We start from the raw sequence: 22,373 nt of genomic DNA on the forward strand, positions 1-22,373 counted from the left end.
TTCGGGAGATTAGCTGTTGCATAACTGAAAACCAGTTACCTGAGTCAGTCATGTGGTCTTTGATTCACTCTGCTAGTAAATCTATACAACTTGAAGCGTGGAACTCACTTGCTCAACCCAGGGAGTAGTTATTTTTGCTGCTGCTTGTGGGCCTTTTTTTGTCTAAACCAAAAGAACTGTGGACACTGTAAATCAGGAACAAAAAAACAGAAGTTGCCGGAAAAACTCAGCAGGTCTGGCAGCATCTGTGAAGAAAAGAAATCAGAGTCAGTGTTTCGGGTCCGGGTTCTGAGGAAGGGTCACCGGACCCGAAACGTTAACTGTTTTTCTCTTTGCAGATGTTGCCAGACCTGCTGAAGTTTTTTGTTAACCTGTTTAGAAAAGAAAAATGTTATGACACATGTCTGGAGCAGGCAGGACTTGAATTCTAGACCTTCTGGTTTCAAGGTAGGGCTTACCAGTACACGACAAGAACAACTTTATTTTTGCTCAGTGTCCACCATGAAACAATTTATATGGATCGCCGTCAGCTATGATCTAAGTATAACAGCGGGCTTAGGCTCTAGTGGGTCAGTGGTATTATCCCTACCTCTGAGCTGGAGATCCAGGTTGAATTCCCACCTATTCCAAAGGTGTGTCAATACATGCCTGAATACCCAAGAGTCAAATGGCTTCCTGTATTGATTTGAAGTTTACTTTTGCTATGAACCTTAGTGACCTGATGAGTAGGTTTTTTATTTTGAAGATGGATGTTGGCCATTTCTTACAGCGCAGAATCTATGATGAGGATCAGAGAGTGTGAGGGAGCCAGTTTAGAATTTAAGATGTTGAATTGGTGCATGCACAATTCAGCTATTTCTATAGCTCTGTGAGCTGGTCCCCACTGAGGGGCCCTTGAATTATTTATTTTTCAGGCTTTGCCCATTTACCAGGTCATGCGCTGCTCCAGTGCACATTGGCAACTTCAACAGATACTACCTCCAAAGGGTTGGTGAGAACATAATGGACTGAATGGGCTGCTTCCACACTGGAGGGATTCTCTGAAAGGGGCTTGTTGTCAGTCTGAGGGACTCAGTGAAGCCTTGAAAGCTTTCCTTGGTACTCCTTGGCTCAACACGGTAAAGGAAACACGGTGCATTCAACTTTGCTTCCTGCTCTGTCAATCTCTCTTCTACACCCACCCCTCTCTGAAACCCCTTCCTCCTCAAACATCAATCTGCTTTATCTCCCGAGGTATGAAATCCAGGTCATTCTGCTGTAATGCATGGTTGGTGAACGCAAATTGGCTGTAACACGATTGAAGATTAGTGGACGCTGTTTGGATGAACACAAACTTTGTCAACTGGAGAAAAAGGGAAGAGAGCTCTCCACCATCACAGAGTTCAGAATACCATTTCATGGAGGTACTTTTTTGGAGCGAAGAAGAATTGCTCAGCTGATATTCAAGGGAGCGAGTGTGTCTGAACTGACCTGGATGGTTTCGGCTGCATTTCAGAAGTTAATCACTTCACTGACCTGCCCACCTTGCTGCTTGAGCAACGGATGTCATTATCCGCCCCTCCACTTCAGCTTGGGATCCAGGATTTCGGGACAAAGCAATTTGGGAGTGAATTAAAGTCACAGCGTTCGAGTAGGAACGTAGCACAGAAAGAATGGAATTAGCCTGGTTTGGGTTCTGGAGCCCTGAGCTCGGTTGCCCCTCGAAGGGAGAAGAAGAGGCAAGCAACGTTGGCAGGAGAAGCTGATTGATCCTGCTTCTTGGTTGAACAACAAACACACTGAGTCACTGAGACAATGGAGAGATGTTCCAACCAGCATTACCCAACAACGGCCCAACAGTTGTGCTCCAATATTGCTTATACACCTCATTGCTCTCCTTGTGCACTTCAGCTTCAAGCAGGGTTGGAGGAGAGGACTCTTCTTTGGAAAATTTGAGCCTTTGAGGTGAGCGAGATGAAGGCATGTGAAGGGAGTCACCAATGTGGATTTGAGTTCTTTGCTCACTCACCTGATGCGTTTGATTCACAGAGAAATGGGATTTGAAGGTCAGCATTGTCAGAAGTGAGAAGGATGTTGGGCAGAAGATGTACAACCAGCCCATTAGAGAGAGAGAGAGGAACCAGCGGGGCACAGTGATGTAGGGAATGAGAGTGATTGGGAGCTGACCATACTTGTGGGCGTGCGGGCTAGCTTTCCATAAACGAACTGCTTGAACTGCAGTATCATCAGAGTTATTTTGCACTGTTCTGTCTGCCCAAGATAAACCATCTGCAGGAAAGGAAACTGCAACCTTCTAGAACTTCGAGCTGTTTGGAACAAGGTGGTGTCTTTTGCGTAGAAATCCCAGCAGCACACACAACTACCTCTCAATGTCTGAATAGCCTGTGGTAGATCAGTGCACCCTGTGTCAGTAGGTTATAGAGAGCTGGCATATACTTGTCCAAAGGGCAAGGTATTCTGAGTGTGAATATCTATACTATTCTAGTTTATAGTAAAGCAGCACCTGACTCTCCCAATCTTACACAATAAAATTGTTGCAAAAGGTTATCTGGTCACTTCAGTAAAATTATAGAGTCATACAGCACCAAAACAGACTCTTTAGACCAACCAGTCCGTGCCGAACATAAACTGGTCCCACCTGCCTGCACTTGGCCCATACCCCTCTTTGGGGTCATGTTCAGTAATGACCGAGATCGGCGAGTGACAGAAACAGCCTCTCTGCTGAGCACCCACAGTAGCACAGTTTGAGGTGATGAGTGAATCCAAAGTACCGTTTTACAGTAGCCCCTTTATACGCAGTTCTTACATACATTAAAATTTCAGCACTGTGGTGTTACTTCGTTGAATCTACTGTACACGAGTTTGCGTGACATTTCTCTTGGGGAAGCAGGAGATGGTTTAAGCACTTGCTAAATGCTGGCTGTTATTCCCGATGGGATTAGAATGTCTGTCCGGCCTGAGCTTGCAATAATTAAGAGGTGTTAGTCCTTTTGTCTTTAAAGTTAGTAATGCTAGTAAAAGTACTCGACCTATATGATCCAAGTATTTGAGAAATTATACACGTACTAAATAAAAGTATCAAGGATGTGAAACGGATCTCGTGCAGCTGGGTTGTGAGATTTCATTTACTATTGCCGGTTTTCACAATTCCTACACATGCATCCATGCAGTTTCATGGAAGTGCTGCTTTGGTGGTAAGTTTCTTAAAGAGGTAGCAGCCCTGTTTAATGTGTATTTAAAAAGTACATACTAGTGGAGGAAACTGTTCGATGTTCTGCAACCTGCTCAGGTCCTGAGGGACGGTTGCTAAGGGCTAATTAATATTTACAATTTTTCCATAGTTTTGAGTAAGTTATGGATGCAAGATGGCAGGGATGGCATTGTTCTGAGTAGGTTACAGCATTAACACTTCTTCAGGGCATCCTTTGATACAGAAACAGGTCTAAACAACGCTTGCGGCATGAGGTTGATAGGAATTGATAAGTGTAAAGGAGCAGTAATGGCTGGAAGGGATGTTTAATTTAGCTTCACACGGTTTTATGAATGAGTGAATGGAAATGTGTTATAGTAAACACCGTGCACTTGTGAGTGAGTTAATGGATGAATGAATGGAAACACGATATAGTAAACATAGAGCACTTGTGAGGTAGTAAAGAGAATAATAATACAAAATCTCACACCCTCCAAACATCTCTTACTTGGATAAGTACATGAATGTCTTTTAAATGTTGTAACTGTACCCTGACCCGCCACTTCGTCTGGAAGTTCATTCTACATATGAATCACTGTGCGTGTAAAAAAAACCCACGTCTTATTTCAACGTTTCTCCTCTCACCTTAAAAATATTCCCCCCTAGTCTTGAATTCCCCCATCCTAGGGAAAAGACACCTGCCATTCACCTTATCTACACCCTCATGATTATATAAACCTGTGTATGGCTGCTCCTCAGCCTCCCAGGCTCCAGTGGAAAAAAGTCCCAGCCTCTCCTCATAACTGAAACCCTCCATTCCTGGCAATAGCTTGGTAAATCATTTCTGAACCCTCTCCAGCTTAATAATATCTTTCCCAATACAGACCAACCAGGACTGAACACAGTTGTCCAGAGGATGCCTCACCAAAGTCCTGTACAACCACAACATGACATCCCAACCCTTATCCTCAGTGATCTGAGCGATGAAGGCAAGCGTGCTAAACGCCTTCTTAAGCACTCTGTCGCTATGTGACAGTAAACTTTCATCACACACTTTGTGCCAGAGTGCACAAAAAGCAGATAATTGTTTGGTTCACAGTTCCTAGTCTTGTGCTTTCTCTCCAAATGTACAGACAATGCTGGCCTGGAAAGCATTCCAGGAATTTTATCTACTGTACTGTAGATGACAGGGGAATAATTTAATACTTTACAATTGTACACAGATGGAACAATAATAAGAGACCAGATGCTTTGGAGTTCTTCCCAAATGCAGCAACACTTTTAGCGAGTTGACAAGTTTCAGAATTCACAAATTGTTCAGATTACTCTCCAGTTTCCTCTCCTCCATTGGAAAGGTTTTATCTATTTTTTTGGGATTTATTTCCATCAAGCTTCTCCCATTCCCAGTCGCAGCATTGTGACTGTAGGCAAGCGAGGACGTGCCGCATCTTCAACCTGAAGGGCATCACAGTGAGTGCGAGGTTATACGGAGCTGAAACCCTCAATGAATTATGATGCTAATGCTTTGGCAAGATAACAGGTCTTGCCAGTCAAGCCATTGGTACCGGAGCACATTTTGCTGGAAGCCACCTCCAAGAACATTAAATTGACTTTTAGTAAAATTATGCCTAAGGGTTTCTGTGTAGACCGTTTAGAAACTCCCGAGCTGGGATGACAGTGATGACCATTTAAAAATTATCGCGTAGAGATTAAGGCGAGACATTGGAAGAAATACCTTGTGGTGGGCTGTTTATGGAGTATGGATTGCAAGCCATTAAGGCAGGGATTGTTGCCTTTAAAGAAACATTGGTCCAACCAACCCACGTTCCCAAATCTTTGGCCCACTTACTGACCCAGTGACATCATGGTGCCACAGTTGGCCCAGAACGCCAGCTGCCTGCAGCTCAGGCATTGCCAACTGAGAAGGCGACAGAGTAAAGGCATTAGATCGATGAAGTCCCATAGGATTTCAGACCTTGCTGTCCTGTTTCAGGTACTCAGTGTGTGAAATGAATTGAAATGCACAGAAGTGCTGGGGGGGTGAGGTGAGGGGGCGGAATCGCTGACACTTTTGGTCCACTGACGACATTATGGTCACCCGTCTCAAATATTTGCTTGGTCAGAGGAGGAAGTCAGAGAGTAGCACTTTATCTCGACTCAGCAAGGACAGTGTAGACACCCACACTGACCAAACTAGAACTGTTTGCCGTTTGCCTCACATGCAATTGTGGTGACAGCTACGTATTAAATGTTCAGACTATTTTGTACAGTTCAAAAAGTCCTGAGCCTGTGTTCCGTGAAATCGGCAGAACATTTTCAAAGCTGGGTCTTCAGCAGTTTTGATCTACTGTTAGGATATTCTAATTAATACTCTGATCCTACAGCTGAAAGTGTGCATAAAAAGTGAGATTCCCTTTCTGTTTTAAAAAAAAACTGTTTAGCCCCTTACCTTTGTGGTTTGATCAAATAGCATTGACAACCACCAGGGTTGATGGGGGCTATAAATCCCATGTTACAACAATCCCTTTCAGGGTAATTTCATTCCTTTTGCTTACCTACCCGTAAAGATCCCTTAACAAATGGGAGTTCCCCTAGTAATAAACCTCCCTTCCTCTCCAACTCTCTTTATTCTTATGGGACGCTCATTAAAACGTGCGCCACTCACCCTCAAATCTACTTAACTGGCTCAGTAGCCGTGTGATGCATTATAATGCTGCTGTGAACTGGCTTGGTGTTTTTTAAGGGAACTAAATCAATGCAGTTTGTTGTTATGTATTGTTGTACAACAGGGAGTTTTATTTTTTGAGTTTGAATTAAGGCTCACTAAGGCAGATAGCCTCAAATCCAGAGTAAATTCTTTTCATGAGAAAGTGCCCATTTCTGGGGTCATTTTCATTGTCACCAATATCAGTGCAAAACTACCTTCCGAAATTGACAAATGGTGCAATATTTCACTTCTAAGCCCAATCTTGGTAAGTAAATTTGTTTGCTGAATGAAATAAAAGGAAAGTTTTGTAACAAAGCAGGTGCTGGAAGATCGAAGTGCTTCTGAAAGACCATCTTTTTAAAAGAGGGTCCTTTCTGCATCCTTAAGAAAGGGATTATTTGAATGCAGTGCTTTGAAATGAAAGTATGCCATTGTGTTTGGAAAAGAAATGTGGATAAGTTTTGCTATCTTGTGCCTGCACGGATTGCAACAGCATCTTGTATACAAAGGCGTAAAAGAATAGACATAATTAAATCCTCAGATCTTGAGTTCTCTTGGCTCAGAAACAAACAAAAATCAATAAATTTTGGTCTCCGTTGCCACTTGCAGGACCCTTCCCAATTACCTCCATCCTTTGCACTGTTTCAGAAGCAGAGATGAATTTGGAACATGAAATTGGGCACTGACCTAGAACATCAACTGGGCAGCAGTGAGTTCAAGCAAGTGTGTAAGGGAGTTGCTCTAGATCAGGCGTGGAGGACAATGACTCAGACATTGACTGGGAGCAGTAATCTAGAACATAGACCCAAGACTGCAAAAGAGAATGTGGCTGTGTTGCAGCGAGCTGGCCAGGCCAAATGGCCTATTCCCGCTCCTGAGTTAAATGTCTGTACAGATGTTCATGTGTTTATGTCACTACATTCAGCATGTTAGCAAAATGGATAGATTGTCTCACCGAGAGCTTTCCTTTGGGAATTGGTGTTGATTGCCTTAAGAGTGATTGGGAGCCCACGTGCTGATCCAAGCAAGTTGCCAAGTGATTGTGTTGCTTCCATTTCAGGGACTAACATGCACCTTGCTGAGGAGCTGATGTTACCCACCTAGGAACAGAGCCACGACCTGACTCCTGACATTCCCAGGATGCTGGGAATCTGCAGAGGACGCAGGAAGTTCCTCGCAGCCACCCTGACCATTCTCTTCGTGCCAGCGTTTACCTGGATTTACCTCTTCTCGGGGACATTCAAAGGCAAGTGGGATTACCCTCATACCTTGCTCCATCCCTTCCTTATACCTCAAATGAATATGCAAACCACGCCGGGCTATTGGTAAATAATTGGGCTCATTTATTGGGTTGTTCTTGACTCATCCCTCATACGAGGAATTGTCAGTGGGTTTGTACGTAGGAATGGCATTTAAGAAGCGATTGGTTCACCATAGAGCTGGTCAACCCTCAAGGAATGAGTTGGAAAGTCAGCGGGACGTTTAAAAGTACGTCCCCTTGCTGGTTCTCTTTTGAAAATTGCTAGTCCAATTTGGTATAAAAGTGTGAGAAATCGGACCAAAAGAATCATTAATTTTGGCGAATGAAGTGTGCTCTCTTTCTGATTGGTGAACAGGAAGGCAGTGCTTCTTGAGACGGAGAGGTCAGTGACAGCAGGGAGGGGGATGCAATTGGTAATCCTACAGGAACATGTCCAGCAATTTTCGCCATTGGATTGAATGAGAGGGGGTTCTGGTTTGAATGCAGTCCTTTCAGGCTGGCCTGGTTTGATCACAGTGGTTTCCATTGGCAGCATTGAGCTTGCAATTTAGATGCTACGTTGGAGCGTGATCAGAAGTCCAGAACCATTTCGCCACGAGGAATCGGTCAGACTGAGCAAAACGTATGCAAGAGTTTATTAATCTTTGTTCATTTGTTCGTGTGTTGACTGGGTGGATGTGATACAGCTAGTTGCCAAATATCTGGTCACCTATTCAACACTGTTCAATGTGTTTTGTCTAATTTTTATGTATTGAGTTGCATCTGGTGTGTCCCCCTCCCAATATGAGCACTGTAGATAAATTTTTGGCTTAAGAATTTGAATGTGTGCTGATTTTGTCAAAGAATGCTAAATGGCCCCCTGAACAATCAAAATTACAGGGAGATGCACTGGCAACAAACTGGAAATGCATTGATTGTTGCAATGATAAACAGCAAGATGTAAGACTATTTGAGACCTCAACTGTAGGGGTGGCTTGCACTAAAAAGATGGCATAGACTGTATACAGCCCAATTAGCTTCCTTAAAGATTGCAACACATTCCACTCTGCTCCCATTAATCGACTCATCGAGTGATACCACGCGGATACAGACCCTTCAGTCCGGCCATTTCTTCTGGAGGTTATTTCCGCACGTCAACTCCTTTCTGTGTTTAGTAAAAAAAGCTTTCCTCTCATGTCTTTTTTCAAATTTTCTCCTCTCACCTTCAAAAATACATCCCCTAGTTTTGAAACCCCCACCCCAGGGAAAAGACACCTGCCTGCCACCTTATCTATGCCTCTCATGATTTTATAAACCTCTATGAGGTCACCCCTCAACCTCCTACGCGCCACTGAACAGAGGTCCCAGCCTATCCAGCCTCTCATTGTAACTCAGATTCTCCATTCCCAGCAACATCTTGGTAAAACTTTTCTGAACCCTCTCCTGCTTAATATCCTTCCTAAAACAGGGCGACCAGAAGCTGGGCACAAACTCTGTAAAAGGACTCACAAACCTCAACATGATGTCTCAATTCCTATACTCAAAGGTCTTAGCAATGAAGGCAAGTGTACTAACTGCTTTAAGTGCCTGTCCATGAACTTTGAAGAACTACGTACCTGACCCCATAGGTCTTTCGGTTCTTCAACACTACCCAAGGCCCTTTTCGATCCCTCAGACATTGACTCCCTCTCGTCCCATCCAGCTTTCCCCTCTCATTCTCAGGGGCTTCTCCAGGTACATGCACCTCTTGCCAGATCTACCAGCGAGAGTCACTGAAGGCCTGTGCACTCTGAATTTGTCTCTGAGGACCTCCTTATTCGGTGAGCTGCAGCAGTTAGGGCTGTTCAGTCCCCTGGGACACCACAGGCTATGGGAGGTGGAGAGAGGAAATCTGATGGCCCTGATAACCTGAATAATGGAATGATGCAACAGATGATCCAGATACGAAAGACAGATTTACATCAAAGGACAACAAGCATTTAGTTAATTAGACAGAAGTTCACCTGTTCCCCTCAAGCGTGAGTGGAAACCAATAATGAGGTCGGTATGTGAGTGATCCTGAATTTGGGAAGATCCCAGTTTATTTCTCCCAACATGTCCTGAGGTGGCCAATCCCGCTCAGGCTGCTCCGTTTTGCTGCAGTGCGCTGTGGATTAAGAAGCTTATTGCTCACTGATGCCTTGGTTGGAGAGAAGCGTGTGAAGGTGTGTGTGTAGTGAGGACAGAAAATGAATTGACTGTAATTCCTCTCGTAGCCTGCTAGGGAGACATGAAGAACAACCTCACGGGTGAGTAACAGAGGCAGATAATGACTTTTGAAGCTACATCCCAGTGAGGAGCGACTGGTGGAAGTGGAAGGGGAGGGAAATTGAGCACAGTTAATCTGGAAAGCTTAGCATGCTGGGAAGTGCTGCACATCCCCATCAGCGGCCGTGACTCAAAGCTGCAAGAATCTGACAATTTTGCATCTCATGCCATGTCCCGTTGGGTAGTCATTTTCCCTGGTCCTCCAGCCTGAAAAAAATGTTTCACACTGCAAAAATCTAGGTGTCCAAGACGGTAACATAGAGACAAGGGAGACCTCAGTAGACATGCATTACCTTTAGCCGGCTCGATGTCAGGACTGAGGGGGGATAAACAGGAGAAGGAACTGGGGTGACCGATGCAAAACAGGAGTGGGAAAGGAAGATTGCTTTCAGAGTCAGATACCAATGTGACAATCTGAGAACGATGCAAACAGTTAAATATAAAACATCTCGAAGATCAATTTACAATCCGCAGGAATGAGACCTCAGTTTTTTAGTTACGATGAAAACTGAAAATGCAGGTGAACCTCAACGTCTAAGGGGAGAAACAGAGCAGGGATTTGGGAAGGAGGGGGGCGTACCCACTGTTCACACCCTGGCTCGCATGTCTGGAAATAGGTTCTGGGTAGAAAGGCTTGACTTTCCTGACGTTCTGCTTGTTGGTGCCCTTTGAGTGGTCAGTCAGCGTGCATGTTGAAGGCATCATTGTGCTTGCAGCTGGCACAGTTAACCCCTTGGCACTGCCTGATTGCTGTGTGGTTCAGGATCTTTTCTGGAAAGAAGCAGGCGCAGATCTCTTCGCCTCGCGGACCACTCAACAAGATTCCGCGTGTTCCTTCCGACACCCAGTTGCACACGTTATTACGAGGGCGAAATGCCAAAGTCAGCCCCGCAGCGTTCTGAAATGCACGGATACTAGCTGTGTTTTCAATCAGTTCCCAGCCGATCCTTCATACCTGGCACAATAATAACACAAAAATATAACATCCCACCATCTTGCCTGTTATTGTTTCCCACCATCTAACCAGGGAGATTAATCTTGATCAGGAGTGTCAGAAGCTATCTGTCCATGCTCATTGCTTGCTGATGTCTGTCACTTGCATGGCTGTTCAAGGGAATAGCTATAATGTACTGCTCAGATATTGAAATTGTTTAGAGATACCTTATCATTTGTTTATTGAGAGGGTTCTCGGGCCATTCCAGGCGCGGTTGTATTTGGGAATTGCTGTTGAATGATTATGAATCTAATTCAGTGTGTCAAGCGGTAAGGATTAGAGATGGGAAGCTCTGACAGTGACACTGTGTCACAGATTCTGAGGTGCAGGCAAATGCGGGGGCGAGCGAGTCTTTATTTAACCATGTCATCTCTCCTTATTGCAAAAGTAATAGATCTGCCCAGGCAGCCAGAAAATTGATTCCTTGCCTGGCCCTCACTCTGGGTTTATAGATGGTTGATGTGCATATGGTGAGGAGGAGCCTTCAGGGATGAAAACTGAACAATAGGCCTCACGTTGGCTTTACACGGAGCACTTCGATGGATCATGCCTCTGTTGGAAGTTGCATAGGATTTTGCAGCACAGTACAGGCCATTTGGCTGAATAGGTCGATGCACGTGTTTGTGCTTCACACAAGCCTTCTCTTGTTGTACGCCTTTTCAATTTATTAGCATCACCTGCTATTGCATTCCCACTAATGTACGTCCAGCTTTTACTTGAATGCACGTGCACTATTCACCCCACCATCTCTTTGCAGTGCAGCTAGTTCCACCTTTTGATCCACTCTTTGGACTCAGAAGAATTCTGTGTCGGTTTTAGCAGTAGCTTTCATATATTTATGTATTGGACTCCCTTACAACCAGGAATGTGCTCTCAATATCTGCCTGATCGAACCACTTCGCAGTTCTGCAGACTTCCACCGGGGACACACTTCCCTTTCTTAGCAAGGGCTTGCTTTGAGTGGCTGAGGAATCATGGCTTTGACGAATTGAGATTTTGTCTGCACTCTGCTACATTTCGCACCAGGCTTCGTTTTGAGTAACTGCATGTAACAGCAACAACCTCACGCGTTTATGCAGAGCCGTCATCCTGTGGTGTTTCTCGGGAGCAAGACAAAATTTGACACCTGAGCCACAGCGGATGCTAGGGGGCGAAAGCTCCACCAAAGACATTCTACGTTTTAAGAAATGTGTTAATGAGGGCTTGAGTGGTAGAGGGAGTTTGAGAGCTTAAGGTCTGGTATAGATGCTAATGGTGGGCTGGTGTCACTACCAAAGCTTAGTTTCAGTCCCAGAATTTTTTAAACTTAGGATCATAGAATTCCTACAGTGTGGAAACAAGCCGTTCGGTCCATTAAGTCCACAATGACCCTCCAAAGAACATCCCATCCTGACCCACTTCCCTACCCTACCTCTGTAACTCTGCATTTCCCAGGGCTGATCCACCCAGCCTGCACATCCCTGGGCATGATGGGCAATTTAACACAGCCGATCCACCCTAATCTGCACATCTTTGGGCTGTGGGAGGAAACCGGAGCGCCTGGAAGAAACCCACCCAGACCCGGAGAATGTGCAAACTGCACACAGATAGTTGCCCAAGGGTGGAATTGAACCTGGGCCTCTGGCACTGTGAGGCACTGTGCCTCCCCTCCCACTTAATAACTTAGCCTGGTGAAGTTTGAATTTGAGATATCTGGAATAGTTTTCCAGTACCTCATCATATAGAGGAGAAAATGACCCCTCTGACCATGCATAAAGTCAGCATTTCGATCGCAATTTATATTAGGTACCCAAGAACAGCAGTCATTGTGACAACGCCATGTGCGAGCTCACCAACTTCTGGAAGACATATCTGATTTTAGCGATCTTTTATTGGCCACAGTTTAGAGTATGGCAGAGGAGAGAGAGAGAGAGACACGGATTGCTGGTTGTAAGGGGTTCCACTACACAACTTGCAAATCTCAGAAAGGATGTTCAATACCCAATTGTGGACCTCCACTGTCTTCGAGAATATGAGCAGTTGGGATTTTAGCACTTCGTCCTCAGTCGCACTGTTGTCTCTGAATCAGAATACTTTACGTTTTAAGTCCAAATCAAAGTTACAAGTAACTAGGTCAAAGTCTGCCGCAGTGCTGAGGGAGTCCCGTACAGTCAGAGAGTAGGTGCTGAGGGAGTCCTGCACTGTCAGACGGTCAATGCTGTGTGAGTGCCACACTGTCAGAGAGTTAGTGTTGAAGGAGAGCCGCACTGTCGGAGGGTCAGTGCTGAAGGAGTCCCGCACTGTCGGAGGGTCTGTGCTGAAGGAGTCCCACACTGTCGGAGGGTCAGTGCTGAGGGAGTCCCGCACTGTCGGAGGGTCAGTGCTGAGGGAGTCCCACACTGTCGGAGAGTCAGTGCTGAGGGAGTCCCGCACTGTCGGAGAGTCAGTGCTGAGGGAGTCCCGCACTGTCGGAGAGTCAGTGCTGAGGGAGTCCCGCACTGTCGGAGAGTCAGTGCTGAGGGAGTCCCGCACTGTCGGAGAGTCAGTGCTGAGGGAGTCCCGCACTGTCGGAGAGTCAGTGCTGAGGGAGTCCCGCACTGTCGGAGAGTCAGTGCTGAGGGAGTCCCGCACTGTCGGAGAGTCAGTGCTGAGGGAGTCCCGCACTGTCGGAGAGTCAGTGCTGAGGGAGTCCCGCACTGTCGGAGAGTCAGTGCTGAGGGAGTCCCGCACTGTCGGAGAGTCAGTGCTGAGGGAGTCCCGCACTGTCAGAGCGTCAGTGCTGAAGGAAGGCCGCACTGTCGGAGGTGCTTCCTGTCAGATGGGTGACTACACTCAGGCCTCACCCATCCTCTTGGCGGATTCCGAAATAATACCTTGTGGTCTTTGAAAGAAATCTTAATGGAAATTGCTCCCTCCAGCAGAATCACTGTGATGGAATGTTTTGTGTTTTTGCCATTGTTTCACTGCTATTTCTGGGATTTTGATGTCTTCAATCTGGTTGCTGTATTTTTCCCTCAACCACCCTTGAAAAATCCTTTGTTTGAGGCTCAGGGATCCCCTCAGGTTGTGAAATGCACTGTACCAATGCAAAGCTCAGGCTGTGCAGAAATGAAACGCCTTCCAAACTACCACAAGAAACAAAATGCCTCTATCAACAAGACTCATAATTTAGGTAGCTTTGATTGCTCCTTCCAATCACTTAATGTTTGAACAAAGTCCAGACAACCACTAAAAGATACTCTCTCTACTTAGTATTCACTTAGTTACAGGAGCATTAGAAGATGATAACCATACCTTAGAAATTGTTCTTAGAGGAGTCGTGTTCATTGTGCCCATAACTGATCTGCATGTTTAAAGCTTGGCAATGAGCTTGTATTCAACAGCTAACCATGTGATAGGCCCAAGGTTGTCATCATATTATCCAGTTGTGGTCTGCATTGGGGTATTAATGTCTTTGGAGTATGCTCCCTTCACAAAAGCATCATTCATCACTGACTGAGACAGTGACAGGGACTCTAATTTGTTTCCCAGCTGTGAAAGTACACAGCAATGGCTCTGATCAAATTCACTCACTCCAGTTATTGAAAGGTGCCTCTGTGTAATTGTGGAAAGTGCTCTCCTACAATGTAGTTCTCTTCCAGAGTTTTGTGAGGGCCGAGCGTCTCGCTGCATTCAGGTTCCAAAACCTGAGCCTTTCTCTCTGTGGTTTATCTCTCTCCCGGTTCACAGCCAGCTCGGGGAGAAGGAGACTTTTCAACACAGCAGTTATCTGGAGTGCTTATTGACTGCAATTTGCTTGATGTTTGTAGTCCCTAAGAATAATAATTTCAAACTGTTCGTGATTCAGTGTTTCTCTAGGTGCTAGCCTCCACTCCCACACATGTTAAACTTGTGGGACAACAAATCTATCTCCTCTGCACACCCCACCCTCAATTTCCAAGCATTCTTCAGAAAAAGTTTTTGAGAAATCTCTCTCAGAGTATCTGGACAATATGTCTAGGTGTCTTGGTATTGGATATCTTTCTAGACATGAGCCATTACCCGCATTATGGGATTTTCTACTCATTTTCTTGGAGGTTCTGTTTGTCAGGCAGATCAGAGAAAATTCATGAGACATGTTCCAGAGATGAGGCAGTGGCGCTAACCATTGAGCAACCGTAAAGCCCCATTGCCACTCCACCCTTTATTTAAAACCGTCAAACAGTTCACTTAGCCACGATGTACACAAGCCTTTAGATGAGCTCAGTCCTACCATTCCCATTTACTGGCATTCACTGTTTATATTGTACAGCCCAGGGCACTAGGGAACATCAGGAGCGGTTTCCAAAAATGTACCAAAAATGTCCTGCTATTCTGGGCCTGAACACAACCCTACAGACAAATTGGGAAAGAGCAGACCTCTGCCTCAGGAATTATTTTCAACAAATTACTAACAGGACCCTGATCTTATCTATGAGATTCAAGTGCCTCAAATGCGTCCCTTTTCCTTGTATTGTGGAAGCAGTCACGCACACAGTTCTGAAATCTCATCCAAAACTGTTATCGGCGTGAAATTTGTCCCCTTCTGACAAATCGTTAGCAACCACCTTTTGTCGTCTTCTCATGAGTGAGGAGAGAGTTGAGAAGGAATATGTTAGATTACACTCACACAGGGGTAGTCCTGGACACAGTAGACAGGGGAGAAACTGTTCCATTAACAGCAAGCACCAGTTTCAAGTGTGTGGACAAAGAACAAACGACAACTGGACGAAAAACATTTTTTAAAATATTCAGCAAGTGGCTATTGCTTGGAATGTGCTGCCTGAGACTGTGGAGCAGGCATATTGAATGATGGCTTTCAAAAGAGAAATTGATAATTATCTGAAGAGAAAATAAATTAGAGGTATGGGAAATGCAAAGAAACTGTTGCAGGGAGCTGACTGCGAAATTACAGGCCGAAGGGCCTTATTCTTGTGCTTAATTGGAGAAGGTCAGAAATCACATGACACCAGGTTATAGTCCAACAGGTTTATTAGAAAACACAAGCTTTTGGAGCGTAGCCACTTCATCATGTAAATTGGAGAAGCTGATGAGCTGTTTTTCTCTCTCTCTCTCTCTCTCTCTCTCTCTCCCTCACTTCTAGCTGAGGTCTTAGAGCTGACCACACTTGGGACAATGGCTTAGCCATTTGGGAGCCAGCAATCCATATTCAATCAATATATATTTCCACTGGCTCAGTGGTTATCAGTGTTCCTCACAGCGCCAGGACTCCGGGTTCGATTCCACCCTTTGGCGACTGTCTGTGTGGAGCCCTCGTTCTCCCTGTGTCTGTGTGGGTTTCCTCCCACAGTCCAAATATGTGCAGATTAGGGTGGAGTGGCCGTGCCAAATTGTCCCATAGTGTCTGTGCATGTGCAGGCTAGGTGGGGTAGCCATAGGAAATGCAGGGTTACGGGGGATGCTCTTCAGAAAGTCAGTGTAGACTCGATGGGCTGAGTGGCCTGCTTCCACACTGTAGGGTTTTATGATTTGATCTAGTTTTGTTTAGCTTTGTTTAGCATTTTTCTGGGCTGCAAGTTTATTTTTTTAAAACCGGCTCCCAGGCATGGCAGTGACAATAGAGCTAGGACACCAATAAATAAAGAGATGGCTACCATCAATTTAGACGAGAGTGTGATACAGTCACAGATACAGTGACTTGGAGCACACAATGCTGCTGGTTCTTTTTACAATTCATTTTCATTTCTTGAGCATCGCCGAAAAACCTAGCTTCATTGCTAAATCTCGGATAATGGGAACTGCAGATGCTGGAGATTCCAAGATAATAAAATGTGAGGCTGGACGAACACAGCAGGCCAAGCAGCATCTCAGGAGCACAAAAGCTGACGTTTCGGGCCTAGACCCTTCATCAGAGAGGGGGATGGGGGGAGGGAACTGGAATAAATAGGGAGAGAGGGGGAGGCGGACCGAAGATGGAGAGTAAAGAAGATAGGTGGAGAGAGTGTAGGTGGGGAGGTAGGGAGGGGATAGGTCAGTCCAGGGAAGACGGACAGGTCAAGGAGGTGGGATGAGGTTAGTAGGTAGCTGGGGGTGCGGCTTGGGGTGGGAGGAAGGGATGGGTGAGAGGAAGAACCGGTTAGGGAGGCAGAGACAGGTTGGACTGGTTTTGGGATGCAGTGGGTGGGGGGGAAGAGCTGGGCTGGTTGTGTGGTGCAGTGGGGGGAGGGGACGAACTGGGCTGGTTGAGGGATGCAGTAGGGGAAGGGGAGATTTCAAAATCTCCCCTTCCCCTACTGCATCCCTCAACCAGCCCAGTTCATCCCCTCCCCCCACTGCACCACACAACCAGCCCAGCTCTTCCCCCCCCACCCACTGCATCCCAAAACCAGTCCAACCTGTCTCTGCCTCCCTAACCGGTTCTTCCTCTCACCCATCCCTTCCTCCCACCCCAAGCCGCACCCCCCGCTACCTACTAACCTCATCCCACCTCCTTGACCTGTCCGTCTTCCCTGGACTGACCTATCCCCTCCCTACCCCCCCACCTACACTCTCTCCACCTATCTTCTTTACTCTCCATCTTCGGTCCGCCTCCCCCTCTCTCCCTATTTATTCCAGTTCCCTCCCCCCATCCCCCTCTCTGATGAAGGGTCTAGGCCCGAAACGTCAGCTTTTGTGCTCCTGAGATGCTGCTTGGCCTGCTGTGTTCGTCCAGCCTCACATTTTATTTTCATTGCTAAATCTCGTTGCCTTGAGAAGATACCAATGGGCCTTCTTAGATATCATTTAGATGCCCTACCGAAAGCATTCTATCCAGGTGCGTCACAGCTTGGTTTGGTTATTGCTCTGCCCAGGATCATAAGAAACTACAGAGAGTTGTGAATATGGCCAAATCCAGCATGCAAACCAACCTTCCTTCCATTGATTTCTGAAGAAGGGTCCTGACCCAAAACGTCAGCTTTCCTGCTGCTCTGTTGCTGCTTGGCCTGCTGCGTTCATCCAGCTCTACACCTTGTTATCTCAGATTGTGCAGCATCTGCAGTTCCTACTGTCTCTCCCTTCCGTTGACTCTGCGTATACTCCCCACAGCCTCAGAAAGGCAGCCAACATGGTCAAAGACCCTTCCAACCTCTTGCATCAAGTAGAAGATACAAAAGCTTACATAAAAACAGATTCAAGATCAGCTTCACACCGTGTTATTCTCAAGATCAGCTTCTTCCCTGCTCTTCTTTGCCTTCTGGTTGGACCTCCCAGATTTTAAATTTAAATTTGATGTAGACCTCGCTCTCTCTGCACCTTCACTGCAGCTGTAACATTGTGTTCTTCACTCTGCTCTATTATCCGAATGCACTTTGTACGTTATTATCTGCCTGTACTGCACAGAAAATAAAACTTTCCCTGTACCTAAGTACATATGACAACAATAAATCAAATTAAATCATTTGATATGAGCTGAGTAACTTGCTGAGCCTTTGCAGGGAGCAGCTAACATTCAAGCACTCTCTCATGGGCCGAAATCATACACAGAATATTATTCCACCAGTTTATATTTTGCTGATCTCAAACTTGCTTTCTTTGCAAAACTCTTTCAAATCTGTGCTTCCTGCTCCTTGAAAAGTGTGATCAGTTTATTTTTCCCTCCCTGTCTACTCTGTTCAGATCCTTCATAATTCAGGAAACTTCTGTCAAATCTCCTCTCTGTCTTATAGAGTCATAGAGTTGTACAGCACCGAAACAGACCCTTCGGTCCATCCTGTCTGCGCTGACCAGATATCCTAAATTAATCTAGTCCCATTTGCCAGCATTTGGCCCATATCCCTCTTAACCCTTCCTATTGTGTACCCATCCAGATGCCTTTTAAATGTGATAACTGTCAGCCTCCACCACTTCCTCTGGCAGCTCATTCATACACTGTCCAGCCTCTGCATGAAAAAGTTTCCCCTTAGATCCGTTCTAAATCTTTCTCCTCTCACCTTTAAACCTATGCCCTCTAATTTTTGACTCCCCCACCCTAGGGAAAACACTTTGGCTATTCGGGTCCCCTGTCTATCTGAGGAAAACAGTCCCAATTTCTTCAATCTTTGTTTCTCACTGACATTCCTGGAACGATCCTCATAAACCTCCCTTCCCAGCCACACTTTGCTGCACTTCAAGGACTGCAACTGTTTAAAGAAGGCAGCAGATTGCCACCTTGCAGGGCAGTGAATGCTGGCACCTCTGTACCGTGAACGGCATATAAAAACACTGAGTGACATTTCCTCATATGCAGTGGGATTCTGATCCCCATTTGAGATTGGCAGGAGGATTCAGCCTATCGGAACAGAATGCATATAATAATGGAGACAGCTCTGGTCCAAGTGGTCCAGTTAAATAATGTCTACACCCCCATCATATCCCGAGCTTCCCTCGCTCCAAGTGCAGTTTTCCTTAGAATAGAATCCCTACAGTGTGGAAATGGGCCCTTCAGCGCAACAAGTCCACACTGACCCTCAGAGCAACCCACTCAGACCCATCCCCATATAACCCAGCTAATCTACACATTCCTGGAAACGATGGGCAATTTAGCAGGGCTAAACCACCTAACCTGCACATCTTTGGAGTTTGGGAGGAAACCGGAGCACCGGGAAGAAACCCACACTGACACGGAGAGAATGTACAAACTCCACACAGACAGGCACCCAAGGCTGGAATCGAACCCAGGTCCCTGGCACTGTGAGGCTGCAGTGCTAACCGCTGAGTAAAAGGACTATGTGTGACTCAAGTTCTGAACTCGCGAACCCTTACCAGCCTAAATCCGATTGGTTGCTGCCTGCATGAATAGATTGTGGATCCTGTGCCGGTAATATGGGGCTATGTAACCCCACAATGAAACCACGTGCACTGTGTGGAGAGACAGGGCCTGCTGTCTGAGTGCCGTTAGTGTCCTCCAAGTGCTTGCCCTACAATTGCACAGCAAGAGGATACAGCAGCTGTACAGCACTAATCAGACAGGAGCAAGACTTTATTATCCCAACATTGTGATAATGTTTGTATCACTCTGGGGTGCGATGAATTCAGTTTATAATCACATCATATATTGAAACATCCATTACACAAAAGGTTATCCATGTCTCTCTCTCTGCACAGCTGTTCGCATTAAAACTTCAGCAACTTAATAGATACCTGTTTTTTTTTTCCATTTCTCTCATGCATCTGTTCCTCAGAAAGTCCCTTTGCAACCAATTCTGCTCTGAATATTTCTTCCTTTCTCTCTCTCTCTCTGTCTTTCTGTTGAAGTGCCATCTGGATCAATACTGAGCCTCGGAGATTGTAGGGACTCAGGTTTGATCCTTAGTCTCAGCTGTGATCATGGCAGTGACGTTTGGGAAATTAATGCTTTGGGAGAGCGGTAAAGGTCACCTATAGTTCATTATCAAAATCACTAACTGCAAACCCTCACCAGAAAGGGTTCACATTTCCATATCAGATGCTCTGTTCACTGGCCTCCCAGCATTTAACTGGGGGGCACTTGTGGTGCAGTGGTAGGGTCCTCACCCTAGCCTAGAAGTGCTGCCTCTGCCTAAACACAAATAACAGCAACTTTAATTTTAACACAGCAGGTAAGACATAACACAACACGCCACGTGCTATGGGAGTATAGTGCAACAAACCAAAGCACTGAACTGCATGATGAGCTATTAGTGCAGATGACCCAAAGCTTGGCCAAAGGGTTTGTTTTTGGAGGCACCATAATGGAAACTCCAGCAACGGTTGGCACTGTTGATGGAGGGCATCAGGCTGGGCAGCTGGAGTTGTTCTACCCAGACCTCCAGCAGCAGTAGATGGTGCTGTTGAGGGAGGCCACTGAGCAAGACACCGGGAGCAGTTATACTGAGACCTCCAGCAGAAACAGGGGGCGCTGTTGAGGGAGGACACTGGGTAGGGAAGCTGAAATAGTCAAGTAGTATTTGTAGAAAAGGGTGCCTTTGGGAGAGAAGGCATATTGATAATAAGGATCAGACAGACAATGGATTTCCTTGACTAGATGTAAACCATAGGCTTAGATTCATGTAAAATAATCCCATTGCAACTCTCTTGTAATCCCTCTCTGATGAAGGGTCTAGGCCCGAAACGTCAGCTTTTGTGCTCCTGAGATGCTGCTTGGCCTGCTGTGTTCATCCAGCCTCACATTTTATTATCTTGGAATTCTCCAGCATCTGCAGTTCCCATTATCCCTAAAATAATGCCTTTCTTGTTTAACCATACTTTCCCTTCTTTATAATGATTTAGCGCCCTGTTTCATGAACTTTGGGTCTTCCATATGTTCAAATGTAATGTTAGAAAGGAGTGTGTTAAAGGAAGAAATGAGGTACAGTGGCATGAAACGTGATCAATGTGAAACATTAACTCTTTCTGTCTTCACAGATGCTACATGACCTCCTGACTTTTTACAGCATTTTATTTTGATTTCCAGATTTTGGAGCTTTTGGCTTTTCTGTTGTTATGGAGAGAATGAAGTTAAGGAAGGGGAATCCAGAGTGGAGGACCCAGACTGCTGAAGTTTGCACATTGCACCAGGAGTTTGCACATTCTCCCTGTGTCTACGTGGGTTATTTCCCACAGTCCAAAGATGTGCTGGTTGAATAGATTGGCCATGCTAAATTGCCCATAGTGTCCAGGGATGTGTAGGTTAGGTGGACTAACCATGGGAAATGGAGAGTTAGAGGGATAGGGTGGGCCTGTGTGGGATGCTTATTGGAAGGTCAGTGTGGACTTGATGGGCTGAATGGCCTGTTTCCACACAGTAGGGATTCTATGCTGAATCGGAGTCAAATTGCTATAGAAACAAAACTCAGGAGATGAAAAGTTTGAAAATCAGGAAAAATACAGGGGCAAGAAAATGAAGCAAATGTAAATTGTTTTGAATTTTAAATAGTTTTGATCTCGCAGAAGACTATACTACCTGTTAATGTATGGATTATGACTCCATAGTTTAAATTATTCCCTCCCTGGGTCTGAAAGATTGAGTGTCAGTGCAGGAATGTAAATATAATAGTTAGAATAGTCCTCACTGTTAAGTAGCAGCCCTAACTTTCTGTGATTGGTTTAATTGATAATTAAAATAAAAGCACAGTAATTTCTTGTAGCTCCCGGAAGGTGGGTTTGTTTTATTGGGCTTGAGAGACAAACAGTGGAGCAGTGTAAATTGCCCAGCAATGTGGGCATTCACCATTCACTGGGTGGGTCTTCTTTCACCGCCTGTTGAGCTCTGCATTAATTCCAGCAAGTGCCACTACGCACTGTGGTTTTGGCAGCTAAATCAGGGCCAGTATGTTCAGATTCGAGAGCTACACTCAGGAGGGAAGCAGCTGAGGATGGGATGAGGCAGTGAGTGAGATTCTGTTCAAAAGAATGTCACCACACAGTGACAGCTCACTGCGAACTGTATTTCACCGAGCTATGTTTCAAGCAAAGCTCAGGATGAGAATCCCATTAACATTCACACGTTCAGTCACATGTTGATAAAGGGTGCATCCTACCTCCAGTGTTCCCAACAACTATTTGTTGGCAACAACAACAGAAGCTGCTGGAAAGGCTCAGCGGGTTTGGCAGCATCTGTGGAGAGAAATCATGAGTTAATGTTTTGAGTCTGTTGACCCTTCCTCAGAACGGATGCTGCTGAGCTTTTCCAGCAATTTCTGCATTTGTTTCTGATTTACAGCATCCACAGGTCTTTTGGCTTTTATTACCTTTTGTTGGGTTCACTTTGAACAGAAAGATATTCAGCAAGGATTCCCTCTCTCCCTTAAGGTAATGTGAGCAAAACACTGGAATATCTGACTTGACTCATGTGCTTTGCAATTGACATTTGACCTCCTGCCTTACTTGGCATGACATCTCCATGAGGCAGCAGTTCATGCAGTGCAGTATGTTTGATCAGCCCTGTTGGACCTTCTCCTTACTGTCCTCCATTAATATTTTTTAAATTGCTAAATAAATT

General features: G+C 45.5%; 1 protein-coding gene across 2 annotated transcripts in view; it reads left to right on the forward strand.

Moving 5' to 3' along the window:
• The window catches only part of large1 (LARGE xylosyl- and glucuronyltransferase 1), a 427,164-nt gene that overhangs the window by 131,054 nt on the left and 273,737 nt on the right, over positions 1-22,373 (forward strand). For both annotated transcript variants that reach the window (XM_059652276.1, XM_059652277.1), the window contains exon 2: positions 6,958-7,143. In XM_059652276.1, the coding sequence (XP_059508259.1) occupies positions 7,038-7,143 (106 nt within the window). In that variant the 5' untranslated portion in view covers positions 6,958-7,037. The remainder of the gene's footprint in view (positions 1-6,957; positions 7,144-22,373) is intronic.

This window comes from Stegostoma tigrinum, chromosome 18, assembly GCF_030684315.1.
Source record: "Stegostoma tigrinum isolate sSteTig4 chromosome 18, sSteTig4.hap1, whole genome shotgun sequence".
In the NCBI taxonomy this organism is placed as follows: Eukaryota; Metazoa; Chordata; class Chondrichthyes; order Orectolobiformes; family Stegostomatidae; genus Stegostoma; species Stegostoma tigrinum.